This window comes from Mobula hypostoma, chromosome 1, assembly GCF_963921235.1.
Source record: "Mobula hypostoma chromosome 1, sMobHyp1.1, whole genome shotgun sequence".
Classification (NCBI taxonomy): Eukaryota; Metazoa; Chordata; class Chondrichthyes; order Myliobatiformes; family Myliobatidae; genus Mobula; species Mobula hypostoma.
This window is the reverse complement of record NC_086097.1, coordinates 222,991,983-223,017,864: the sequence shown is the minus strand read 5'-3', so window position 1 is coordinate 223,017,864 and position 25,882 is coordinate 222,991,983. Positions and strand designations below refer to the sequence as shown.

Below are 25,882 nucleotides of genomic sequence, written 5' to 3'. Positions count from 1 at the left end.
TTCTAAAGATGTATGGTGGAGAGTATATCGACTGGCTGCATCACAGCCTGGTAAGGAACCACCTTTGAGTGGAAAATCCTACAAAAAGTAGTGAATACAGCCCAGTCCATCACAGGTAAAGCCCACCATTGAGTATATCTACACAAAGTTTTGTTGCAGAAAAGAAGCATCCACCATCAGAGACCCCCCAGCACACAGGTTAAGCTCTGTTCTCACTGCTGTCATCAGGAAGGTGGTACAGGAGCTTCAGGACTCACACTACCAGGTTCAGGAACAGAAATCACCTCTCAACCATCAGGATCTTGAACCAAATGGGATAACTTCACTCACCCCATCACTGAAATGTTCCCACAACATATGGACTCACTTTCAAGGACTCTTCATCTTATATTCTCGATATTTATTGATTATTTACTATTATTATTTTTTTCTTTTGGTATTTGTGCAGTTTGTTGTCTTTTGCAGACTGGTTGAATGCCCAAGTTGGTGTAGTCTTTCATTGATTCTGTTATGGTTATTTTTCTATTATGGACTTTTTGAGTATGCCCGCAAGAAAATGAATCTCAGGGTTGTGTATGTTGACATATATGTACTTTAAAAATAAATTTACTTTGAACTGGTCCCAGGACAGTCAATTTTGGATTTGCAGGGATTCACTGAAAATCTGGGTACAAGTGTCATCACTTTCCAACCTTGGGTACCATAATCTTAGAAGCAATGAAGTGTGCTTGGGAAGGGGGTTACTGCAAAATACAAATAAAACCTCTTAAGCTATCTCTCAGGGTTTTAATGTGTAATATAATATTTCATAATTTCACAAATATTTTTAAATGACTTCAAGTATCAGACCCATACAAACTCTTACAAAACCTTCATTATGACAAGACCTAAAGCTCTATCCACAGTTAAACTTGACACTAACAACTACTCATCTTTGTGGATTTGCTGATGGGCCCCCTCAGGAATGAAGCGTCATCTAATATAGTCACTTGATTTGGCCCAGGGATGTACAGGCAGCGAGTCAAAACCAGATCAACCTAACCCAATTTCACAGGAGTTTAAAGATGCACAAATACAAGATATGGATTGTTCAATTACTGCAGACATGAACAGGAATCCTAATATTCACTGGTTATTCTGTTCTTTGAAAACTGTTCATAACAGAACATAAACTTCAAATTTATTTAACAGTTTTGATTAAGGAGCACCAATTACCATGTGAAAATCCATGTGAAACCATCATTGACAATCAGTACTTAAGTCAACTTTAAAAAATTAGGATTTTTAGGCACTATCTACCATATACAATGTCATACTGGCTCTCTGAGATAAGGTGAAAAGTTTCCAAAGTCAGTAATATACTAGCAATTTAATTTGCCAACTATAGACAACAGCATAATTTCCTACCTCCTCCTCCATCTTTTTAAATAGCAAGTGGGATATACAATGCTCCAAAACCAATAATTACCCAGTTAAGAGATTTCTGAAGGATAAAAGAGTCTGCAGTTTCCCCACTTATTTCTTTAAGAAAAAATTGGAATAGAAACCATCTAGTCCTAGTGATTTTTCATTATTTATTGCCATTATTTGTAGTTTAGCTAATGTTGATTTTGAGAAGTCACTAGCATGTTCATTATTTCATCATTTTCATTATAGATGGTTGTTCAGTTTTGCAACAATCTCAGTGTTCCTTAAAATAATCTTTTATCTAATGTTGAATACTTCTCAGTTCGTGGTTACGTCACCTGCAAATTTCTGTTTATACTCTTCTTATGTACCCCTATTTATCCAATTGTCCCCAGACACCAGGCCCTATCCTAGTTTTTGTATTTTTGTCAAGTTTGGTTTGCTTTTACATCAGCGTTTACCTCTTTAGATGCCCCTGCTTATTTATTTTAACAATTTAGAGCTCCTGGTTTTAGGAAAATAAATTGCTGTGCAATTATGTTGTTGTTTATTTCCCTGAGTCTATGATTTTTTTTCTATTGAGACTTTGAATACCAATTTTACCTTATCCTAGAATCATGGTAGCTATATTGGTATCCCCCTCCTGTACTGAAATTCATCACATTATGATTACTGTTCAATAAATATACAGGTTTTATATAGCTGTTAACTGAATACTATTCATTGCTTATTACTATTCATTGCTTAGTGCTGGGGTAAAACATTGTTATGGAAAACCATGCAAAGTATTTTACTGACAAAAGTTAATTTAATTATCCAGATTTCTAATGAGTTAAACACTTCATCCTTTTCAAGTGTAATTGGTTCACTTCAAAGCTGCTACCTGATATGAATAATCAAATCCTACCAAAATCTTAAATCTAATTTTACTTTTTACTATTAAAGACAGATTTTCACCATTTATTATGTCTTTCCTTAATCACTGATACCTCCTCTCCCATTTCTTCTCTTGTAGATCTTATGAAGTGGTCTATTTTTATCCAACTCAGATCACCTTACAGTCTTAAAAAAGGCATTTCAAAGTGAGTATGTGACAAAGTCTAAATATATACTGAAATTTATAACATCAACCCACCCCCACTGGAAATATGAAGCATTATAGACAAACTACTGACAGTTTTAAAATTCTGCCTTCTGGTTGCTACAAAACTATTTAACTACTTTCCATGCTTTCTCGAATTCTGTTTGGATGGAAAAATCAAAGTTTTAACAGAGCATTCAGCAGACTTTTCCAAAAGCACAGTTTTGATGAAAGATCACTGATCTGAAATGTTAACACTTTCTCTCTCCATACACAACCTGACTTGCCCACAGTCAAAGTATTTCCTGTATTTTCTGTTTTTATTTGCCAAGTCTTTTCAATTCCTCTGAATATTTTTTGTAGAATATCTATTCTTAAATGCCTTCAGTCACTCTTATTGTCAACCAATTCCAGCAACGATTAAAATATGTCTAAAGAAATGTTTTCCAAAACCTGCTCCAAATTTTTGCATGCAACCTTGACTATGTAGTATATGAAAGTATTGCTCAATATCTCAATCGTGATGAATATCAGAAAAATCTCCCTCATGTTTTCTCTGGAAATAATTTATAATGGCACAGATTCTCAACCAAACAAGTCATGCTCCTCATGGTTCTGTTATGCAATATGACCTTCTGTACCTCTTTCCTTGCCTCTAGCATCTAAATAGCTTTCTCAAGTAACCACATTTATTTATGCAACAATAAAGACCCAACCCCAATGGCAATCCAGCTGCTGCATTAATAGATTCAAGGGAGTATAAAAACACTTTGCTGTGTTGTCATTTACACTGGGAGATTCATGTGAACTACTTTTTAAAAAAATAAATGGTGGAATGCTTCAAACGTTGTAATTTGAGAAATAGACTGGCATGGAGTGTATTTGTAATGAGTAATTTTTATTATTTAGGCTGATATTACTGCAATCACTATATGTGGTCATAGAGTCATAGAAAAGTAGGGCACAGAAACAAGCCCTTTAGTCCATCTAGTCTGTGCCAAACTATTTAAACTGCCTACTCCCATCGACTTGTATTTTATGTCTTTCATTGTACGTCAATTAACATTCAAAAACCTACAGTTCAATAAATGTATAAATTATGCAAATATCTGGATTAATTGGCATAATCTAATTTTTAGTATATTTTTCCCTTTGGTTATTTATACCATGCAAGCTTTCAATTTTTAATCAAGAAAAACAAACCTTCAAAGTTATCAATAACTCTCATCAGAGCTAATGTCAAAGTTGACTTTCCACTTCCAGTTCGGCCACAAATTCCAACTCTTGTTCCAGGGTTAATTTTTAATGTCAGTTTGTGCAGGATAGGGTCAAGCTTCTTATCATATCGTACACTGACCTCATTAAACTCTATCTCTCCATAGTGAGGCCAGTTGGCGAGATTTGAGTCTAAAGGAAAAGCAACACGAAAAAAAAAATCTGGTGAGTAATCCAACATTTTAGATTATGAAGACATGTAGTCCTCTTTTATTGTCATTTAGTAATGCATGCATTAAGAGTTTGGGCATAAGAATTAATATTCCTTTTCCAAAAAAATTATGTAAAATATATAAAATAATTGCAGAACTGCCCAAGCATATTAAAACAGAAAGACATTTCTCCAGTAACACACACTAAATGCTGGAGGAACTCAGCAGGTCAGGCAGCAACAATGGAGAGAAATAAAGAGCCAATGTTTTGGCCTGAGACCCTGCATTGGGACTCTTTTACATTTCTACAGCACCCTTTCATTACTTTAAGATGGCCCAAAATATATTACCAATGTGTTTTACACATAATGCAGTATTTCAGAATTGTAGTCACTGTGATAATGTAAGTAAAGAAACAACCAATCATTGTTGGAATATGTATATAATCATAGCCAAATTTATGATGGTTTTTAGAAAATGCATATAGCAAACCATGCAATTTTAATTATGTGCTTGTGGTGAATAAGAACTATTTAAAGACAGCAAGGGATCTTGAGGTGATGGTGAAATAAAGCCAAGTGTCACTGAAGTACTTGTGAAAAGAAGTGATGCATGTTTTCAAATAATATTGCTGATGGGACAAAATGTAGAAGAAAAGTAAGAGTGCTAAAGATAGACCTTGGCATTGTATTCCCAAAATTCCCAGCTCCATCACTGGCAGCTGGGCATGCAGCTGCTATAACCCTAAGCACTGAAATTCTCTCCAAAGCCATCTCTGCCATTCTCTCTCTCTCTTTCCTCTTTTAAGCAGCTACTTGAAATCTTCCTCTGACCAAGACTCAGGTCAGCCACTCTATATTTCCCTGTGAGGCTCAGTATATCTTTATTGTTTGAAACCACTACTCTGAAGTGCTTTGCGAAGTAATTTGGAAGCACTATATAAGTGGATTTTAGTTAAAAAGCATTTTTAGAAATCATAAACAATATTTCTGAATGAAAATGGCATTGAAATGAAATCAGAGAACACCCATTTCTGCTCCTGATTGCTATTCTATAAATAATCTGCGAAGGTAAACTAACTAAAGAAATTCGTTTTGTGGTAAAAACCTGTGGGTGTACAATCTATTATGTGTAATCAAATTCCCATTTATGTTATTAGCATTTGTGAGCAATTAAGATTACATGCTGTTATTTTTTAAATGAGATGAATAATTATAATTAAAGTGTAATACACCAATGTTCGATGTCAGCCCAAATTCAACTGATCAATCTCAAGGAAAAGTACAATTATATTTGACTAATTTTGTTACATGCTGCTAGGACTATTACGTCAATTCAAATTGTACTGTAAATTTCAGCATACAGACCATTATCAGGTGCATTAACACAATGTGAACAGCATACTCAAGTTTGGATTTTAAGAATTCCTTTTTAAGGAATTCAAGTCAAGCATATACTGTACATCACTTAAACAACAGTAGATTGGATATCAATGCATTAAATAACTTAAAGTTTGAACCTATATCAATTTGTGATTCTTCATGTTCCTGTTCAGATGGAAGGGCGGTGTAATGATTGACTCTTTCTACCGCATTCATTTGCATTTCCATATCAGCAAATTCACGGACGCACCAATTCAAGTAAGAAGACATCTGAGAAAAATAAGAACCATGTAAATAAAAGTAGACAGTGGAACTAATAATTAAAAAATCATTCAGTTTACTTTTGGTATTGCTTGCCATCTTCCTTTTGAAGTACTCAATTATACTCAATTATTTTACTCCTTTGCAATGGTTTTACAATCTCAATATAATTTTCAACGTAGCAGATCATGTTCTTGTTAACCTTTATTCTGGTTATGATAACCTTGAAAATAGATGAGCTAACTCATCACAGATCAGGTATTAGACCCAAATTAAAAACAAAATATACTGAAAACACACAGCAGATCAGGCATCAATTACAGAAGGGGGAGCATTAAAAATAACTTACATTTCAAGTCAAAGAGCATTTATGAGAATTGGGAAAGTGAGCAAATAGGCTAGTTTTAGCTTGCTGAGAGGGTGGAGGAGAGCTGGATAGATCAAAGGAAAAGACCTATCGTCTTAGCAGCAACAATGGGGACAGAATGGAATGTATCCTTGTTGGAAATAATGGTGTATTGTAAGAAGGACAGTGGTGGGAATTTGTGGGCATGTAATAGGTATTAATTATTAAAACACACTTTGAGATGAAAACAGGTAAGTCCAAAAATAGAGGGAAGAAGAAGATGTGAAAGCAAAAGCAAGTTGGAAAGGTACAAAAATAATGACATATTCAAGTTCTCTACAAGTGCAGGAAGAAACATTATTACAATGAACAAAGGGTAGAGGGAGAGTTGTGTAGGACTGAAAAAGGACTGGTCCCCATATCCCACAAGAAAGCTGGCAGAGCTTTCATTTTCCCCATTTCCTCCTACAAGGACTCCATTCTTTTTTCTCAATTCCATCAAGTGCTGTTCTGTTAATAAAGACTTTTCACACAGTTGTTTTGGAGATATTTTCCTTTTGTCTTAACCATGGCTTCCTCTATACAATAGCTGACACATCCCTCAACCACATTTCATCTAATTCCTGCTCTTTGATTTTCAATCCTTCTCCTCCAGCCAGAACAAGGATAAGATTTCCCATTATCCTTTCACCTGTCTAGCCTCTGCACTTAATAGATCATCCTTACACAATTCTAATTATATTCAGAAAAATTCTACCACCAGTCTCTTCTTGCCTCCCGTCCTCTTTCAGCATTCTGAAGGGATTGTTCCCTTTGTATCTTCTTGGTCCATTTTTCTATCTCTACCAATTGCCCATGTCTTCCCATGCAACTGCACGAGATAAAAGAGCTGATCTTTTCCCTCATCCCTTCCCACCATTCAGAGACTCAAAAGGTCCTTCCAAATGAAGCAGAATTTCACTTCTACTTCTTGCAATACAGCATACAGCATTCAATGTTCATGCTATGGTCTTTTAGGTCCTGGGGAAACCAAATACAGACTGGCAGACTGTTTGCAGAATCCCGCTGGAGGTTAAGCTAGAGCTACCTGTCGCCTATCACTTTAATTCTCCTTGTTACACTGCTGATCTGCCTATGGCCTCCTACATTATTCTGACAAAGCACATGATAAGTTTGAGGAATAACAGCTCATTTTCTGCCCAGGCATATTGCAGCCTTTTACAACTCAATTCAACTATTTCAGACACCCCATTTTGCCTGATTATATCAAAGGTGGCCAATTCTGCTGCAAGATTTTGCATCTGTAATATCAAATCATTTTTTTTTTCTCTACACAGGCACTGTCTGATGTTTTGAATATTTTCAGCATTTTTCTAAAAAAAACCAGGAAATGCTGGAAGAACTCTGCCAGTCAAACAGTATCTGTGTAAAGAGAAACCAGTTAAAATTTTGGGTCAGGGAACTTCCCAGCATTTTTATTTTATTTTATCTCAGATTCCATTATCTGAAGTTTCTTGTTTTCCTGCCTTTTTCTGTTGATTTTAACAACAGTTCTGATCTGTATTTCACTGATCTAATGTCTTTTGTTTTGTTTCTCTCCTTCAGTCTTTCTTGTTAATTTATTAACTACACAGCTCCTTAAATGTTGGCCACACCCTTTCAAAGGTATCCTTCCCATGCCCGCCCCATCCTCTCTGCAACATAAAGCTAAGTTGTTTTATAATCTTCCCAGTTTTGACCCGAAATGTTAACAGTTTCTTTACACAGTTGCTGCCTGATCTGCTGTGTGTGTGTTTCTAGCATTTTCTGGTTTATTTCAGACTTCCAATATCTGCAGTTTGTTGATTTTCAATGGATTAAACTTGTATGTGCAATTAGAAAAAATATCTGAGGTGACAATTGTGAAGAGAGGTTGAATGAATACAGTAATACATTAAGAAATGCATGAATTATTTAGGGAATAATTCTGTGATATAAACCTGAAGAGCTTGAGAACAGAAGACAGGTTAGAAAGTTAAATTAGTGAAGTATAAATTTAGAATCAATCTTGGAAAAAAATAATAAGTATCAGGAAAGATCTACCAAGTACCCAAGTAAAGACTAAAGTAATGAACTCAATGTCTGAAGGGTTGTTTTGGTAGATGAGTGGTAAGAAAGATCAAGCAGAACCTGGACAAGATGTAACTGCAAGAACTTACTACATTTGCACAACAAAGTGAAAGATGAGTGTGGAAAGTATGTTAAACTGTTCCTTTTATATTGACAAATTTATAGAATTTAAAAAAAACAATTAAGTTATATTAATCCTTCTGACTTATCTTTGTTATCGGTCCTTAGTGCATCACAGCTTTGCACGTTAAAATATATTCCTTACAGACAAATAGAAGTAGAAAGATCTGTTTGACTCATCTTGTCTGTTGGAAGTTTTGTTTTTTAATGGCAAGGTATTTTTTAAAAGTCAAATGACTTTGTAGCAAAACTATCAGAAATAAATGAAGAATCATTCATAGCATTTATGCATTAACAGCCACTCTAACATCGAGAACATAGTTTTTATGAATTTGCATTTGGCGATTTTACTGTACCTTTAAAGCATATAGAATGGCAAGGCCAACAAGGCCAGCTTGCAGGTAACCCAGTGCTGCTGTCAATAATGAGCAAATTGCTGAAGCAAACACAACACTTGTTCCAATTGTATCCTGAAAAACAGAACTCATATTAACTTGAACTTACTTGTGTATGTTTCAAAATTCAGATAGGAAGGATATTATTCATTATTAACATATCAAACATCTGGCAACTAAAGGTTAAAATTTTAGATTGTCTTCTAATACTATGCTATTAACAACTCCAAATAGATTTTTTCACAAGCACTAAGAAAGAAATAAAGAGATCTTAGATGTCATTAAATATATAGTTAATTTATAAACTAACCAGTCGTATAGCCAGCCACCTGTTCACAGTGTTCAGATATAAAAAAGCAACAGTATTACAATCAATCTTCTCAAGAATTTGTTGAAGGAACTTGTCTTGAAGTTTATACGCCCTGATAGTTGTCAGGCCCCCAAGAGTCTCAGAAAAATGTGCAAATACGGGTGATTTGGTGATGCTGCTCAGTCTCTGAAGTTCCCTTCAATGAAAAAGAACACAATTAATATTCTTTTACAAATTCTGCTGATATTGCAAGTTACATCTAATACAGCTGAAATCAGTCTGCAGGATTGTCTTATATTTTATCAGAAGACAGCGCTAGTTATATTAGATTTCAATTAATTGTCATACAGAGTGGACAGTTCAATAAACCTTTTCCAAAATAAGACTGTGCCACTTTGACAAAATTCTTTTCTTCTGCTCAGTGCTAACTTCATGAACTTAAGTTTGGGGAAAAGTAAAGGTTATCAAAAATATTGAAGATAGATTATTCAGAATTAAAACCACAGAACTTGTTAACATTTTAATATCAGATTCTAAAATGTAGTTTTTTAAAAATATTACCTTTTTGTATATATTCAGGTAAAGGCTGTTTTTACCAGCATTTGTATTTCAGATATTTAGCAGAACAATGTATATTTACAATCTCCAAAGTACACCTTACAATCATCCACATTCATTCTGTTGCCGAAGGTTACCTATTAGTAAGAGTCAGCTTTCTGTTGTAGTATATGTCCATTAGGATCTGATTTGAGATTTTGCTATCATGTTAACACCATGGTAGTTCAAAGATTCAAAGTGCATTTATTATTAAAGAATGTATAAATTATACAACCTTGAGGTTTGTTTGCCTAACAGCAGTTGCAGCCTTAATGCAAGTTCTGAGGGTGAATTTGTGGATGATTTAATTACATTACAAATGCAGGGATACAATAACAAATAACTCAAATAAAAACAAACATGAAGATGTCATGAGTGTCTTTATTCCCAAGAAATGGTAGCATTACATTAAAAATGGTGTACAAATGTTGCAGTACAAGGAAAGTGCCATATGAGGGGTTTAATTCCTCCCCTTTCAAGCATTTTATGTCCCACTTGGCTAAACAAAAATATTGGCATTCAAGATCATACCATTTTTGAGCAGGCTTTTAGCAATTGATAGACATTCCAATTTCAACAAATTAGAAGCATTTTGTGCCTATAAAAGGTTTCAATCCTCATCTAATCATCATACTTCTAAGGATACTGATAAATTAGCAAGCTTATGAATGTTACTGACAGGAAATTTCTTCCAAATAAAGGTGTGAACTCACACAGAAATACTTTGCAGTGCATACATGAACGGAAACAGCTTCCAACAGAATCTAACAATCTCCTGTTAGAACAGACACCAGAAAGCCAATCATGACCAAAAGTGACCGCAAAGCCTTGTAAAAGTATACTTTGTCGCACTAAGGCCATTACATAAATGCAACCTGCTGTGCAGAAATTACCAGCCATCAAAGAGTATAAGAATTATAGTTTTATGAGTACCTATTAGTTTAGAATTCTGGAATTAGTCTTTTTTTTCAAGGGGAAAACACAAGTTTTAATGATTTAATGTTTCAAATTACAAAAGAGAGATTCAGTTGAATAGCCATACAATTTGAGCTGGAGTCAGGAAAACCACAGAACATCAGGAAAATAATAAAGCAGATTGGAACTGTTGCCAGAAGGAACCAAATTTCACAACACTGACTTCAGGAATTATAACCAAGACGTGCATCAAGTATTGTTCATGCATTCCTGTCAAAAGGGGCTGATTACATTTCTGAGAGCTGAAAACAGGTACACAAGATGGTGCACATTGGTGCCATGCTTCTGAATTTATCCAAGACATCGATCGAGCTATATAAAAGCCGAAAGCAATCGGCAACCAGCAGCACCATGCCTCTGGAGGTTACCTACTTATGAACAACTAGACGCAATTTATCCGGTAACAAGTTTCAGTAAACCATAGCAGGTTTATTAGCCTTACTAGAAGGCAATTACAAGCCACCTATTCACAACTAGCAGCCGGCTAGCCACCATCACCAGAACACACAACAGAAACAACTCATTCACCAATAGCAAGTACCAGCTAAATCTCAACTAGTAAACTAGTGTGCAAGAGGAACTTGCGATTAGTCAAGCTCCGTCAGCTGCTTAGCAACTGAAGCTAAAAGCCAACAGGTTGCCACCCTTTCTCTGACAACAATAGCTCGATCTCCAGATTTAGTGAACTGAAGGGCTGTTTAGAGCCAGAAACAGGGACGAGAGATTGGTGCACAATCAGGAGAAGAGGAAATGGAAAATCGTGGTTTCATCTAGTGGGAAGTGCAGATGAAGTCCTGTGTTCTTTCAGGCCATCTGAGAAGGAAATCTCGCTTGAAATCTCATCTGTATGATATTATTTTTCTAAGTGTCATTCTCCCTCAGTCTTGTGCTGATGTACTGACTTGCAGGACTCAACAGTTTCAAATGACATGAATCCCGGACCTTCCTACTCCTATAAAATAAGTCATGGCTAAGTTAACTGAGAGTGGCCCACCTGTCTCCTGATGATGGCAGTGATAGGGGTGAGAAAATGTTACATATGCAAACAATAATCTTGGTCATACTCCTGATTTGAAGTAAGCCATAGAGCTTAGGGAAAAGTTCAATGGAAGTTATCAATGCCTCATGCAATACAAAGGTTGGAAAATATCAGTGTGCATAGTGAGACTTCAGACACAAATGTGATTCGACCTTTCAGTCCAAAGCTGCAGAGATTCTCTGACATCCATTTTTTATCTTAAAGCAGGGATCCCCAACCTTTTTCATGCCATGGACCGACCCCTTTTATTAACCAAGGCGTCCATGGACCTCAGGTTGGGAACTGCTGCCTTAAAGGCTATACCTTTGTGAACATCACCTTCCATCATAGGGAGGAAGGAAATTTGAAGAATACAATAAGAAAAGTTGAAGAGAAAGTTTTTACTTCAAGCTTAGCAGTAAAATTTTATTTATGTAATTACAAAGTGTCAGCCAAGGCATTCTTATTTCAGTTTTGGCTGTGCACAACTCTGTACCGATTTGAGTGCTTTTACAACCATTCAGTGCAGAAGAATGCAATTAGAATAATCAAATTTCACAAAGAATTATGTCCTGATAATAACAGACTACTAAATAATTAAATAATTCATTCTTTCTCATTTTACTTTTTCGTTTCTGTAGAATGTCAGTCCATCTTTGACTAACAGAGCACCATTTCTGTGTATTCACTTCAAAAAAGTACTGCCTGCAAATTAGGATTATTATATTCTTGACTTTGTTTTACAGTCCAAGCTACATAAATAGTCCAGCACTATTTACAGAAAATTCCTGAAATCCCTAGGGGTATAAAATGACTAATCCTTCATTCCAATTTCACAGGCGTGAGCTACAGAACTAAAGGAACATTTGTTATATATATGAATCTTATAACTATCTGATTCTTAGACGTGGACTGCCTTCACTTCATATTATTTGTGCTGATATTCCATGGCCAATTAAAGCAGTGCAGAATATTGCGAAACTGAAATCACAATTAAAAACTGCAGTTAGAAAATAAAGACAGTTCAATTTCAACCAAAAGATAGCCCTTATATTTCTAAAAGTTTACAACATTAGAATACATTCTACAGATACCATACTGTAGATAATAGAATTTCAGAACCTGGATAAATGGTTGCATTTCTAATAAGTTCAATCAAAATGTTGAGCTAAGCCTAATCTCAAATAATAACAAGGCAGCCTACAGAGAAGAAGTCATCACCCTGACACAGTAGTGTCAAGAAAACAACCTCTCCCTCAATGTCGCGAAAATAAAGGAGCTGGTTGTGGACTACAGGAGGCTGACCCCTATTGACATCAATAGATCCGGGGTTGAGAGGGTGAACACTAAGTTCCTCGGCATAAGCATCACCTAGGATCTCACGTGGTCTGTACATACTGGCTGTGTGGTGAAAAGGGCACAACAGCGCCTCTTTCACCTCAGATGGCTGAAGAAGTTTGGTATGGGCCTCCAAATCCTAAGAACTTTCTATAGGGGCACAGTTGAGAGCATCCTGACTGGCTGCATCACTGCCTGGTATTGGAACTGTACTTCCCTCAATCGCAGGACTCTGCAGAGAGTGGTGCCGACAGCCCAGCGCATCTGTAGATGTGAACTTCCCACTATTCAGGACGTTTACAAAGACAGGCATGTAAAAAGAACCCGAAGGATCATTGGCTACCTGAGTCACCCCAACTGCAGCTGCTACAATCCAAGAAATGGTACTGCAGCATAAAAGCCAGGCCCAACAGGCTCCGGGACAGCTTCTTCCACCAGGCAATGAGACTGCTTAATTCATGCTGGCACAACTGTATCTCTATGTTATATTGACTGTCCTGTTGTACATACTATTTATTATAAATTACAAAAAAATTGCACATTTAGACAAAGACGTAATGAAAAGATTTTTACTCCTCACGTACATGAAGGATGTAAGTAATAAAGTCAATTCAATTCATATTGACAATCAGTTAAACTGGAGAACACTTAAAAGAAAATTACCTGGCAGAAGCTCTAAAAAACACTTGAAGAAAATAGTACAGAACAAGTAATGGAACAATTGGAAGAAGGAAAACAGGAGTCACGATCACATTGATCAAAATGGCACTGAAGCACCACATAATGTGTGCCATGAGTTTCTCCAGGCTCATGGGAATCTGATCATCTATGGTCTTGAAATCAGATGAGAACCTGGAAGTAAACAAGGTCTCAATAAGTTGGTGCACAAATGTGTATTTAATAATGCCAGATATAACCTTAAATACAAGTTATTTGTTCTACCATATTACTGTATTTATAGTAGATTCTTTAAAAAAAACCCAGGGAATTTTACAACCTCCATTGAAAGTAAGTAATGAAATTCTTTTTATACAGATGACCAAGCTTTTATCCCAGTGAAGGCAGATACCAGAACAAACGCGGTAATCTGCTAAAATCACTGCATTTATCTCTAAAATAACTTAATGTCACCAACTTCACTTCCTGCATAAATTATTTTGAAGTGAAAAGATTGCATTGAATGTAAGTGAATGACCACTTTGTAAACTTTCTTCTTAACAACAATTAATCCAGGTTGCTTGCAGATATATATCTGGAGCTCTGACACATTTCACATTTCTGGTTAACAATCCATATGAAACTCAGTCTTGCTTTCCACTATAATTACAGCTTCCAAATATTCCAATCTGTTATACTATGCAATAATATTTTAAGAAAAGATTATTACCTGGAAGTGAACTATGTAATTATTGTATTTTTAAAAGATTCATACCTGTTTAGAATTCTTCCAACAGGTGTTGTTTCAAAGAATCTTAATGGGAGGGTTGTAACATTGAGCAGCATGTTTGTGAAGAGACGTCTTGAAGCACGGAAACCTTCATAATGGCAAAATAATAAGGAAACCATTGAATGTGTAAACAAAGTAAAAAAACTATTCTGAAAGACAATAAACACATTATTAGCTAGATTACACTTAATACTTCTATTAGATCCAATTGCTTGTGCAAGAATACACATACCTGAAATGACATGGGTAGAGGAACTGAACAAAACACACAAAATTCCTCCACAAGCCAGTCCAATGTACCCATGGAGGTACTGGCTGAAAACGTCACCTCCTGTATTATTTTCATACTGGGAAAAATAAAACAATGTTGGCTAAGTAAAAATAATTGCATATTCACCAATGGATTTAAATATTAAACCATCCATAACATAACATATAGTGCTAGATCTAGGCTATTAACGTATTTTGGGGAAAGAAGCAAGGAAAAAAAAAATTGAATACAGACCTGAGTTTCAGTTTCTGAATGGTTCCTGAATGCAGATGACCACCGGGCAAGCCAGAAATCAATAGCTACCAGAAAGCTTTGCTTTGCTGTCACTGTGAGAACTAACAAAAATGAAAAGAAAAGACCAATGGAACGGGCATAATGCCAGTATATTTTTATGGATATAGAACCTTCTTCTTTTTCCTCCTCTTGTATTAATTTTCCTTTCAGATTATCATCAGGCCTTTTTTCCATTTTTGATACTTCAGTCACCATTTCAAATTTAGGTTGTTTTTCTTCACAATGGTCATCTGTTAAAATAGAATTTGACTCCTTTTAAATCAAACATGCATAATCACAAACCAGAAAAATAAGCAATTTTTTTTCTGAACTGCACCATGACCTCCTGGAACCCACAATTCCCACAGAGAGGTATGTGATTTCCATTTATTGCCTCCTGGCAGAAGTTCCACTACCTCCAGGCCTTGATTTTTCCAAACCCTCTTCACCTTTAATAAAGTCTCTAAATCTTCACCGTATCCCTTGTGAGTGTCCTTGATCACCTATCACCCCAACTGAATTTCACTTACTCTTCACGTTGAATATTGGGGTAGATTTTCATCATGCCTAAAACAAGCAGAAAGCTGACTGACGCTTTATATGGTCCACCAAATTTCATTTTTAACGGAAACAACAATTTGCGTTGTGTCAAGTATCATTGTTCCAGAGATGACTCTGAACCACATCATGTTAAGTAGAGAACTTGTATCCATTCGCGATTTAAAACATAGAATTTGTAATAATGGCCATGACTGCCTTGTCTCCCTTTCTCTTCACCATTTACACCTCGGACTTCAACTACTGCACAGAGTCTTGTCATCTTCAGAAGTTTTCGGATGACTCTGCCATAGTTGGATGCATCAGCAAGGGAGGTGAGGTTGAGTACAGGGCTACGGTAGGAAACTTTGTCACATGGTGTGAGCAGAATTATCTGCAGCTTAATGTGAAAAAGACTAAGGAACTGGTGGTAGACCTGAGGAGAGCTAAGGTACCAGTGACCCCTGTTTCCATCCAGGGGGTCAGTGTGGACATAGTGAAGGATTACAAATACCTGGGGATACGAATTGACAATAAACTGGACTGGTCTAAGAACACTGAGGCTGTCTACAAGAAGGATCAGAGCCGTCTCTATTTCCTGAGGAGACTGAGGTCCTTTAACATCTGCCAGAAGATGCTAAGGATGTTCTACGAGTCTGTGGTGGCCAGTGCTATCATGTTTGCTGTTGTGTGCTGGGGCAGCAGGCTGAGGGTAGCAGACACCAACAGAATCAACAAACTCATTCGTAAGGCCAGTGATGTTGTGGGGATGGAACTGGACTCTCTGCCGGTGGTGTCTGAAAAGAGGATGCTGTCTAAGTTGCATGCCATCTTGGTCAATGTCTCCCATCCACTACATAATGTACTGGGTGGGCAGAGGAGTACATTCAGCCAGAGACTCATTCCTCCGAGATGCAGCACAAAGCGTCATAGGAAGTCATTCCTGCCTGTGGCCATCAAACTTTACAACTCCTCCCTTGGAGGGTCAGACACCCTGAGCCGATAGGCTGGTCCTGGACTTATTTCATAATTTACTGGCATAATTTACATATTACTATTTATTACTATTTTCTATTACTATTTATTATTTCTATGACTATTACTATTTCTTTTACTATTTATTATTTATGGCGCAACTGTAACAAAAACCAATTCCCCCGGGATCAACAAAGTATGACTATGACTATGACTATGATGAAAGCTCCTACACAGCTCCTCAGACCAAGGGCTATCACGAATGGGCAAAAGATGCTCATCTTGCTAGCAACATCATATCCTGTACATGAATTGATAATAAAAGCTGATCTACAGCTCTTACAGCTGAGTAAGAAATTAGGTAAATCCGCGAATCTGTGGAATGCTCTGCCACAGACAGCTGTGGAGGCCAAGAGCGTGGGTATATTTAAAGTGAAAATTGATAGTTCCCTGATTGGTCAGGACATCAAAGGTTATGGTGAGAAGGCAGGTGTATGGGATTGTGTGGGATCCGGGATCAGCCGTGAGGGAATGGTGCAGCAGGCTCGATGGGCTGAATGGCCTAATTCTGCTATGTCTAATGGTCTTATAGATAAATATGCAATCAACTCCAATTTTCCCTTCTGAAAATTTCTCCAGTCTTGCTGACTCCTACAATCTCTTTCATAAATGCATAAATCCTTTCTTTACTTGCTCCTTTCTGATTTCTTTCTTAAAAGACCTACCTGTTAGTCCACCATTGCATCCTCTCCTAGCAAAATATGGATATTTTAATGTAGACAACACAAAGTATGTGCTGTCTATTCATTATCATGATGCAGGTGTGCCGCCAATGGTATCTGCACGTTTTAGGCAGGTGGCAGATATCATGATCTTCACAGCATGCTAATTGCAGGTAAAATGCCATGAACAAAGGCAACCCTTGAACTTGGCTTTCATAGATTGGATAAAGACCTTTGCTACAGTATATCACCAAGCTCTCTGGTGCATTGTATCAAAACATGGCTGTCCTGTAAAGTACTCACGAATACCAGGTTAATGTCAGGAATTCGATATCCAGGATATGGTTGGCAACGCAAAAGGCTTAATAGCCTCATATGATGTTTAATAAAATACTTGGTATTAATATGCCTGGAACAATGGTCATCAGAATTGATCACTTCAAAGAGATCAGTATAAGGAAAATGCAGTCAATACGTTAACACTCCAGGAACATTGTACCATTAAATTACTATTCTGATGTAGGGATGTCACTTTGCAGAGAGAAATCTGAGATTGGCTCAAAAGGTATACCTAACCAACACCCATGCCATGTTCTCTTTTCACGCTGCCATCAGGAAGAAGGTACAAGACCCGCAGGACCCACAGATTTCAGGAACAGTTATTAGCCCTCAATTATCTGGCTCCTGAACCAGTGGGGATAGCTTCATTCAACTTCACTTGTCCCATCACAGAAATGTTCCCACAACCTATGGACTCACTTTCAAGGACTCTTCACCTCATGCTCTCGATATTTTTTGCTTATTTATTTATTATCATTTCTCTTTCTCATTTTCACATTTCATTGTCCTTTGCACATTGGTGTTTGTCCGTCCTGTTTGGTGTGGTCTTTCATTGATTCTATTGTGTTTCTTGAACTTACTGACCGTAAGAAAATGAATATCAGGGTTGCATATGGTCACATATATTTACTTTGATAATAAATTTATTCTGAACTTTGAAATTTGAATGGTCAAAAGGATAGATAACTAGCTCTTCTTCAGTTTACATGATACATGAATTCAAGTTTTAAGATAGTTTACTGTCATTCTTCCGTACGTGAGTGTAAAGGAGAATGAAATGATTGTTACTCCGGATCTGATGTAGCATAAAAAAAACTAAGTATAAAGAACACAATGAAGAAAAACAAAAAAACCCACAATAAATAAGCATAAATGCAATCCTATAAAAGACAATGTGCAAGTAACTATTTTATGCATAGACTGTATGTTCACAATGTAATGCTACGTATGTAATGGTGGTGGGGTGCGTAGTAAGTTGGGTTAGTGTGTGGAGATTTTGATTAACCTGATGGCTTGTGGGAAGCAACTTCATCGTGCCAGGTTAGTGGTTCATTGAAGACTACAGAGCGTATTTAGATTATCATAAGGCATAAGTCATAAGCTGTGGTACATGCTGTAATCAGCAGCAAAGAGAATACATATTGAGGTCCTGCAGTCAAAACTTCAATTTCCTGGATGATGGGTATGAAGTGTAAGGGGGTTTCGACTTTTATGTTACTGTGGAGGCTAATTAAAATGGCATCTTTGTTATGTTAATCTAGGGAATGCGGCTTTGTTGTGTTAAACGTTGAGAAAGTTTGCGCTAGCAGCTTGTTTTTGCTTTAGAGTTTGATAAGAGAATGCTATTAACCAATTAGGATAGTTGTTATGGTTTTGGTTTATTTGAAGATACTGTATGCGCGGGGTTTTGGGGCAGAAGGCGGGAGAGCGAGACAGAGGATGGACGAGGTGCTGTGAATACGCTAACGGGGTCGGACCCCGAGCGGGACGTTTGGCGAGGAGACGGAGACGGACTCGTGTGGAGCGTCTGGTCGACCACCGTTGTTGGTCCCAGGTGGCCGGTCAAGGTGGTCTGAGGGGGTCGCAAGGTGAAGAAGAAGGTCCTTGAGCTCCAATGGTTTTTGTGCACGAAGAGATTGAACTTTGATAAGTGCGGCGCCTTTTATTTTCCTTTTATATTTTATTCTCTTTTAATTATATAGTTCCAGTAATATCTATAAACTGTAAATCATTTAATTGCATCTGGTGTATTGTCTGTTATTTGGGCGGGGTGGGGTACCTCACACAGCATCCACACAAACGAATTACCCAGTTTGCCAGGGCCGAGGCTGTTTCCCTAGACGACAGCGAGCCGAGCGACCCTGAGGGTGGCCGGGGGGGCTACAGGAGTACTAAAAAACAGGAACTTAAAATATAGTAACCACTTGATTTCTCCCAGTGGCACCCAAGAGTGAGGAAAAGTGGTAATATAGATTAATTTGTGGCTAGAGCAAGGGCTTTAATGTTACTGGGATATTTGGTCTGGTGTCCAATGATAGGGAACAGTTTCCAACTGGACTATTCTGCCTTCCATGACTCAAGTGATCAGCTCTATTAACATGATTGCTAACACCACTTTCAAAAAGCCCTTTGTCACAACTATTATTAAAACTCGTAATTACAAATCTTGGCTTTCCCAAGGTAATAATAATTACTCTTCCTGGGCAATAGCACTTCAAATTCCATATTAACCCCTTCACTTGTTTGCACCTAATGGCCAACTGAAACAAGCATTGACATAGCTCTAAAATGCTGGATATTTGTTCTCAAGACCCAGAATTGCATAAGGTCACAGAGTCCTCAAGAAAAGCTCAGTACTCTTCTACTGCCTAAGCTGTCACCATAAGGGAACATATCATAGGTGACCAATATGTAAGGGAAAGACTTACTACAGCTGGATTGATTGAAAAGCCTTTCAAATTGCAATTTAAGAAGTACTTGAAAGGACTATTGGCAATGCCTTACACAGATAGCTAGTAAACTGAAGCAGAATTTGAATAAGTATTCTAAATTTTGACACTAATAGTTGATCCCTCACGTGCTATAGTTTTTGGTAGTCAGGTTATCATCATCATCGTGACAAAGCTGGAGTATCCTTGGTGGAAAAAGACACAAGACCATTATTTCTATAATCGTCTTGGATAATTCTGGTGCTTGATGTGGATTCCTAAGAGGAGTTTTCTGGAGTAGCAAACTTTAAGCTTATAATGAATGACCATCTAATTTAGACGTTTTGCACCTAAAAGGTAGATGGTGCGAGTCAACTGAGAACAATCTGGAGGCTAGTATTTTCCAGACTCTGCTGCTGCTCTTGAATTGCCTCTCCAGGCTGTTAGACCACACCTCTAGCTGTGCTGCCATGATACAGATGTCCTGATGTCCACAGATTGCCACATAAACATAAGTTTCAAGCTTTGTTTTCAAACATATTAAATTTTGTAATCTGGGCAACAAATTTTCCAATGTTGTCTGGGAAATAAGGAGTGCTTGGTTATGTAGACAGAGGATAGTTTGTGAAAATGTGCTGTGGGTTTTACAAGAAAGGTGAATCTTCACATACCAGATATTACAGAAATGCATTTTATGTTACAAGACAAACCTTTTAAAGTCAGGCTTTTCCACGTTTTTATCAAATCTGGATTTTGTTTAGCAATCTCCTGGTAGGTGCCTTGTATTTCAATCTTCCCATCCAGCATAGCAATTACCTAAAACAAGCCATTCACAGTTCAGAAGATTAAACATTTCAATTCATTCTTTTTGCTGCTGATTTGTTATATTTACACTATTTCATTGAACTAAAAATTTTGTTGAACATAATTTTGATTACATACTGTACACTTCCAAAAATACTAAAAGGAGGAGAGGCAGCGAAACAAACACATTAGGGCTAACAGGTTTTTCCAACATATAAACATGTCAAAGATCCGCGCTGATGCTAAAGCTTCAGTAAAGCTATCTCTTGCTCTTCCGTTTATTTCTAATATATCAGGTTGGGGAGATCTGACAGAGGTTTACAGGATTATGAGAGGCATAGAGTGGACAGAGAGTATCTATTTCCCAGGGTTGAAATGTCTAATATCAGAGGGCATGTATTGAAGATGAGAGGGCATAGGTTCAAGGGGGATGGGAGGGGTAAGTTTTTTATTTAGAATTGTGGATGCCTGGTAAAGCGGTCGAGGCTTTTAAAGGACACTTGGATAGGCGCATGGATCTTAGGTGGACAGAAAGATGGAGGGATATGGACATGGTGCAGGTAGCAGGCATTCGTGTCTGGGTGTTTTGATTTGCTTTTTAGCGAGCTTGGCACAACATTGTGGGCCATAAGGCCTGGTTCTGTGCTGTACTCGTCTATGTTCTTTGTTTTATGTATCCTTTTGTTTGATTCTCTTATCTGCATATCCAGCTTCTCCATGATTCTTGTTTCAATCACTCCTTATGAAGGCATTTAATAATCTTACATTTTTCTTTCTAGCAACACTCAGTCATTTTTGACACAAAACATTATTTTGACAGGGGCAATCCTGAACAAGGGGGCATATTCAATAAAAAAAACACAGCCAGACCTTTTCTGAATTAAATAACTAAAGGATGAAATCTGTAATTTGTTACACTGAGGATGTGGAATCAAATGATTTCTTTTATACAATAGATTAATTACATTTTCTAAGATAAATGTACTAAGAGAGAAGGCACAGAAGAGGATTTAATGTTGAGATACAATCAATAATCTAATTGAGGTTGCAGACAGAATCCAGGGGCTCAACAGTCTGTTCCTTCCCCTATGGAACTTGAAGGCATATAATGCCCAACTAAAGAGCAGTGAAACTGTTTGAGAAGGGTTAATGGGAAAGAGTCATCTAAGGTCTTTAACTCCTTAGGAGGTATTTAAAAGTGGAATAGATTGGGGGTCGATGTGCCTCTTCCGTTTTGTTTTTTTTGTGTGGGAGGAGGGATTTGGGGTATTTATTTGCTGGTTCCATTTTCATTCATTTTTTGTGCGGGGAGGGGTGATTTTGAGAGTTGATGATTGCACTGCCTTTCTTTCTTGGCTTCATGACTATACAGAGAAGAAGAATTTCAAGTTGTATACTTCGATAATAAATCCTTTAGAATTGATAGACACATTCTTTACAGGAGGAATGCTACATTATCTAAATGAATGTTAATGTCTTAAAGGGAAACTCCACAAACTCAATTAAGATATCTTGCTTACATAGTCTGCTTCCTCAACGTATTCCAGTTTGTGTGTTACAACAATGGCAGTTCTGTTTTCTTTCTTTAAAATCCCAATGATCCCTTGATGGAAAACATGGTTTCCTACTTGTGCATCCAAAGCTGATAAGGGGTCATCCAATATTACAATAGGGCACCTAATTTAAATTAAAGGTAGAATAACTCATTGTTGAAAAGGCAATGAAGATATTGAAGTTTCAAAACTTTCAACTGAATTCAAAATTCCAAAGGGTTTATAAAACAATTCTGACTATTTTACTTTAGGATTTAGAAAAGCCTGTGTGGCAAGTACAATAAAATTGTTAAAGCAAATCTTTAGCAAAATGCATGATTGATCGCTGACCACACTTTAAATTGTTATTGTATTGCCCCAAAGTAGAATCAGGAAAGAACAAGATGCAATTTTTTTGATAGATTGATGATTGGTTGGTTGTCCTTCCTTTGATTTTGGATTAATTAACCGTAAAATAAATTCTCAAACTAAATTTGCTATAAAGGCACACTGCCCACGAGATAAATGGCAAATTCAGTGATAAAGCAGTATTCTCTTTGAGTGCAAGATATTTTAAACACATACTAATAACCTGTAAAGTAATTCGTGATTTTTGTATGTTCACTTATCTATCCTGTTCATACTCTTCATAATTTTATACAAAAGCTTGGTTATCACTTAAGTCTCCAGTTTTAATGGAGATGCAACATCAGCATATTACCCTGCCCATTTTCTCTAGTGATTAATGACAGCCTAAACAATTCCAAAATTTTTGTTAAATTCCATATTTCCTATATTTCATATTTTTGCTCTATTTCACTATGCTATAATAAAAGACTTCCTACTGCAACTCAATCTATAATTTCTTATAGAATTAAAAACTAAGAAATTACAATGACTTCCCCTTTAGAGTTTATGGATTCAACTCAATTCCATTGTGTTGCCTTTTTGTTAGGCACCATTATCCTCTATGTCACTACTACATAAAGGGATGATCAGAGCTGTGAAACAGGACAACACATACAAAATTAAGCAATTATTTTATCCAGGTCAATAAAAACGTCTTCATTTGTCATTTAAAATCTACCAGTCTGTTGGTGCAGCCCGTGGAACTATCTCATACAACTATCCAATTTGACTAACTCCTCCTGTTTTATTCCGCTGCCTTGCAAAAGTTTAATTTTTTATTACACATCCAAATTTATTCCTTTTAGAGTCCTTCTTCTTCAGCCCTTTACCCCCTTCACCTATCCCCTCTCAGCTTCTTACTTTATTCCTGTCCCCACCCACCCATCTACCTTCCCCCTCACCTAGTCTCACCTATCACCTGCCTAGCCCTTACTCTCCCCTCCCCCAACTTCTTATCCTGGTTTCACCTTCTTCCATTCCAGCCCTGATGAAAGATCTCAGCACATAACATTTACTGTTTATAACTCTCCATAAATGTTCCTAAAGCCTTTTACTAGCTTTCTCTTCTATTTGCCTTCATCATTATTCTCTCTGCCCTCCACCCTCTCAATGATGTTGCCTTTTGTTCTGGGTAACTTGAAGCATATTTATCTCAGATTTAGCCATTCATTTAAAATATTACTGTAACTGTGTTTCCTTCTATAGTCCTGTATTGCCAGATCCCTTTGTTCTACCACACTCCTCAGTGCCCTACCAGGTGAAAACATTTTTTCCATATCCACCCTATCAATGCCCATCAGGAGCTAATGTTTCAGTAAGTCCCTGCTCAATGTTCTAAACTCCAGTTGATACAGTCTGTTCAGCCAATCCTCATTAAACAATTAACCTTTGCCAAGCAATGGCTGAATAAATGTCTCTAAAAAGTTTCTAACATTTTCCTTGTGACATACATTAAGCTAACTGCCCTGGAGTTTCCATTTTTCAGTTTCCCTTTCCTGAATAAAGGAATTGTATTCGCTATTTTCCAATCTAATCAAAATAATTTTGAAAAAAAAATTAAAACGAATGCATCAACAATTGCACTTTTTTGAGATGAATTCCACCAGGAACCTGGAGATGTGTCAGCTTGAGCTCCATTAGTTTGCTCAGGTCCACTTCCTTGGTGAATATAATTCATATGTTAATAAAGACATCTTTTAATTTGAGTCATAGAAATGTACCAGACAGAAACAGGCCCTTCAGCCCATCGTCCATGCTGAAACCATTTAAATTGCCTACTCCCATCGACCTGCACTGGGATCACAGCCCTCCATATCCCTACCATCCATGTACCTATCCAAACTTCACTTAAATGTTGAAATCGAGCTTGCATGCTCCACTTATGCTGGCAGCTTGTTCCACACTCTCACGACCTTTTGAGTGAAGTTTCTCCTCATGTTCCCTTTAAACTTTTCACCTTTCACTCTTAACCATGACCTCTGGTTGTAGTCCCTTGCAACCTCAGTGGAAAAAGACAGCTTGCATTTACCCTTTCTATACCCCTCATAATTCTGAATACCTCTATCATCACTACAACAGTAACAGCACTAATAAAAAGGTCTGCTTTGTATCAGGTGTGCTTCAGAATCACAAATTTCTTTACTGTCGCACAAAGATTGATATTGCATGCTTGATATAAAATATATATATTGGTGCAATGTGCCCCTGGAAATCACTGTGTTGTCTATAATTTCCAGGAATGGGATGGGTCAGCAGCAGAAGAATTTCAAATGAAACCTTACACCAATTTCTTCATTTTCACTTGCAGTTTTCCTTGTAAATATACTTGGAATTTTACTTTACACTTAGATAATGAGCTTGAGAAATGTGCCCTGAATGCTCAGAATAGCTTTCAGGAATATACCGTGAAGCAACAAGGAGGCAGGCTATGTTAGATTAAATAATGATTGATAAGATAACTGCATTGCTCCGAAGAGCACTATACCAGGTCATTCTTACCCTCGGCCATTAAGCTCTATAATGAGTCTACCTATAGCTGGGGAAGTGATGACCCCGTCCTGTTAGACTGTTGGTGGTAAATTATTTTTTTATTCTTTCTACTTCTCTTCTAATATTTTTTAATCTGTGCACTTGTGATGCTACTCTGACACTGTAATTTCCTTTGGGATCAATAAAGTATCTACCTGTCTATCTATCCAAATCAAGCTTCAATTAATGGTGCATGCATGAATGGTTATCTGATAGTGACATAATAGGATAGGGTTAATGTTTGAAAAGGTTAAATACAAAACTGGTATTTGGTATTAAAAGCAAAACAAGGCTAATTTCAACAAGTTGCATCAAGGTATCAATATGTAACATACCTGTTAGTGGGAAAATAATTGATCAGTGGCAACTGTTCAAAAAGATACAGGACCAGTTCATTCTTCTCAGGAAGGTGGATACATCAAAATTAATACAAGTAGAGTAATGGTAATGATGAAAAAACATTGGTGAAGAGTAATATACTCCTACGTCTATTCCAAGGTTTAAAGGAAATAACTTAATGTTAAACTGTGACCTTCCAAAATTCTCTTCATTAGGGAAAACTTCCTTCATAAGTGGAAAATGTCCATGACACTGCTACTTACGAAATGTGAGATGGGAAACCCCAGAATTATGAACAAGTTAATTAAACATGTGTTGTCAGGAAATTATAAAGAGTTTGCAATTAAGGATAAAAAAAATTACAGAATGTTGAAACGTGCTAAAGCAGCACTGTGTAGGGACTCTATCAGTGTCACAAGAGAACCTTCAACCTTAATATTTTAATTTGCATAAAGCCCAAAGCATCGCATGGAGCAAAACTGACGTTGAACATACAATGATGATCATTGAT

The 25,882-nt window shown here is 36.9% G+C and overlaps 2 protein-coding genes across 13 annotated transcripts in view; one reads left to right on the top strand and one right to left on the bottom strand.

Annotated features, from left to right (window-relative positions):
* LOC134355284 (uncharacterized) overlaps positions 1-5,655 on the top strand; it is a 61,455-nt gene extending 55,800 nt beyond the window's left edge. For 2 of the 8 annotated variants that reach the window (XR_010020047.1, XR_010020049.1), the window contains 3 exons: positions 2,423-2,489; positions 3,871-3,928; positions 5,471-5,652. Coding sequence is in view for 2 of the 8 variants with exons in the window: in XM_063065088.1 (XP_062921158.1) it covers positions 2,423-2,474 (52 nt within the window). In the remaining 6 variants the exon portion in view is untranslated. Of the gene's footprint in view, positions 1-2,422; positions 2,490-3,870; positions 3,929-5,470 lie in introns of all 8 variants that reach the window. The other 6 variants (XR_010020035.1, XR_010020041.1, XR_010020048.1 and 3 more) reach the window with 5 other exon arrangements.
* The window catches only part of LOC134355254 (ATP-binding cassette sub-family C member 9-like), a 176,333-nt gene that overhangs the window by 11,876 nt on the left and 138,575 nt on the right, over positions 1-25,882 (bottom strand). For 4 of the 5 annotated variants that reach the window (XM_063065063.1, XM_063065073.1, XM_063065052.1 and 1 more), the window contains 8 exons: positions 22,084-22,240; positions 20,470-20,575; positions 14,719-15,008; positions 14,446-14,560; positions 14,199-14,301; positions 13,430-13,618; positions 8,839-9,034; positions 8,300-8,603 (listed from right to left, as the gene is read on the bottom strand). In XM_063065063.1, coding sequence (XP_062921133.1) covers positions 8,481-8,603; positions 8,839-9,034; positions 13,430-13,618; positions 14,199-14,301; positions 14,446-14,560; positions 14,719-15,008; positions 20,470-20,575; positions 22,084-22,240 — 1,279 coding nt within the window. In that variant the 3' untranslated portion in view covers positions 8,300-8,480. Of the gene's footprint in view, positions 1-3,691; positions 3,926-5,434; positions 5,568-8,299; positions 8,604-8,838; positions 9,035-13,429; positions 13,619-14,198; positions 14,302-14,445; positions 14,561-14,718; positions 15,009-20,469; positions 20,576-22,083; positions 22,241-25,882 lie in introns of those variants that run through there. The other variant, XM_063065081.1, reaches the window with a different exon arrangement.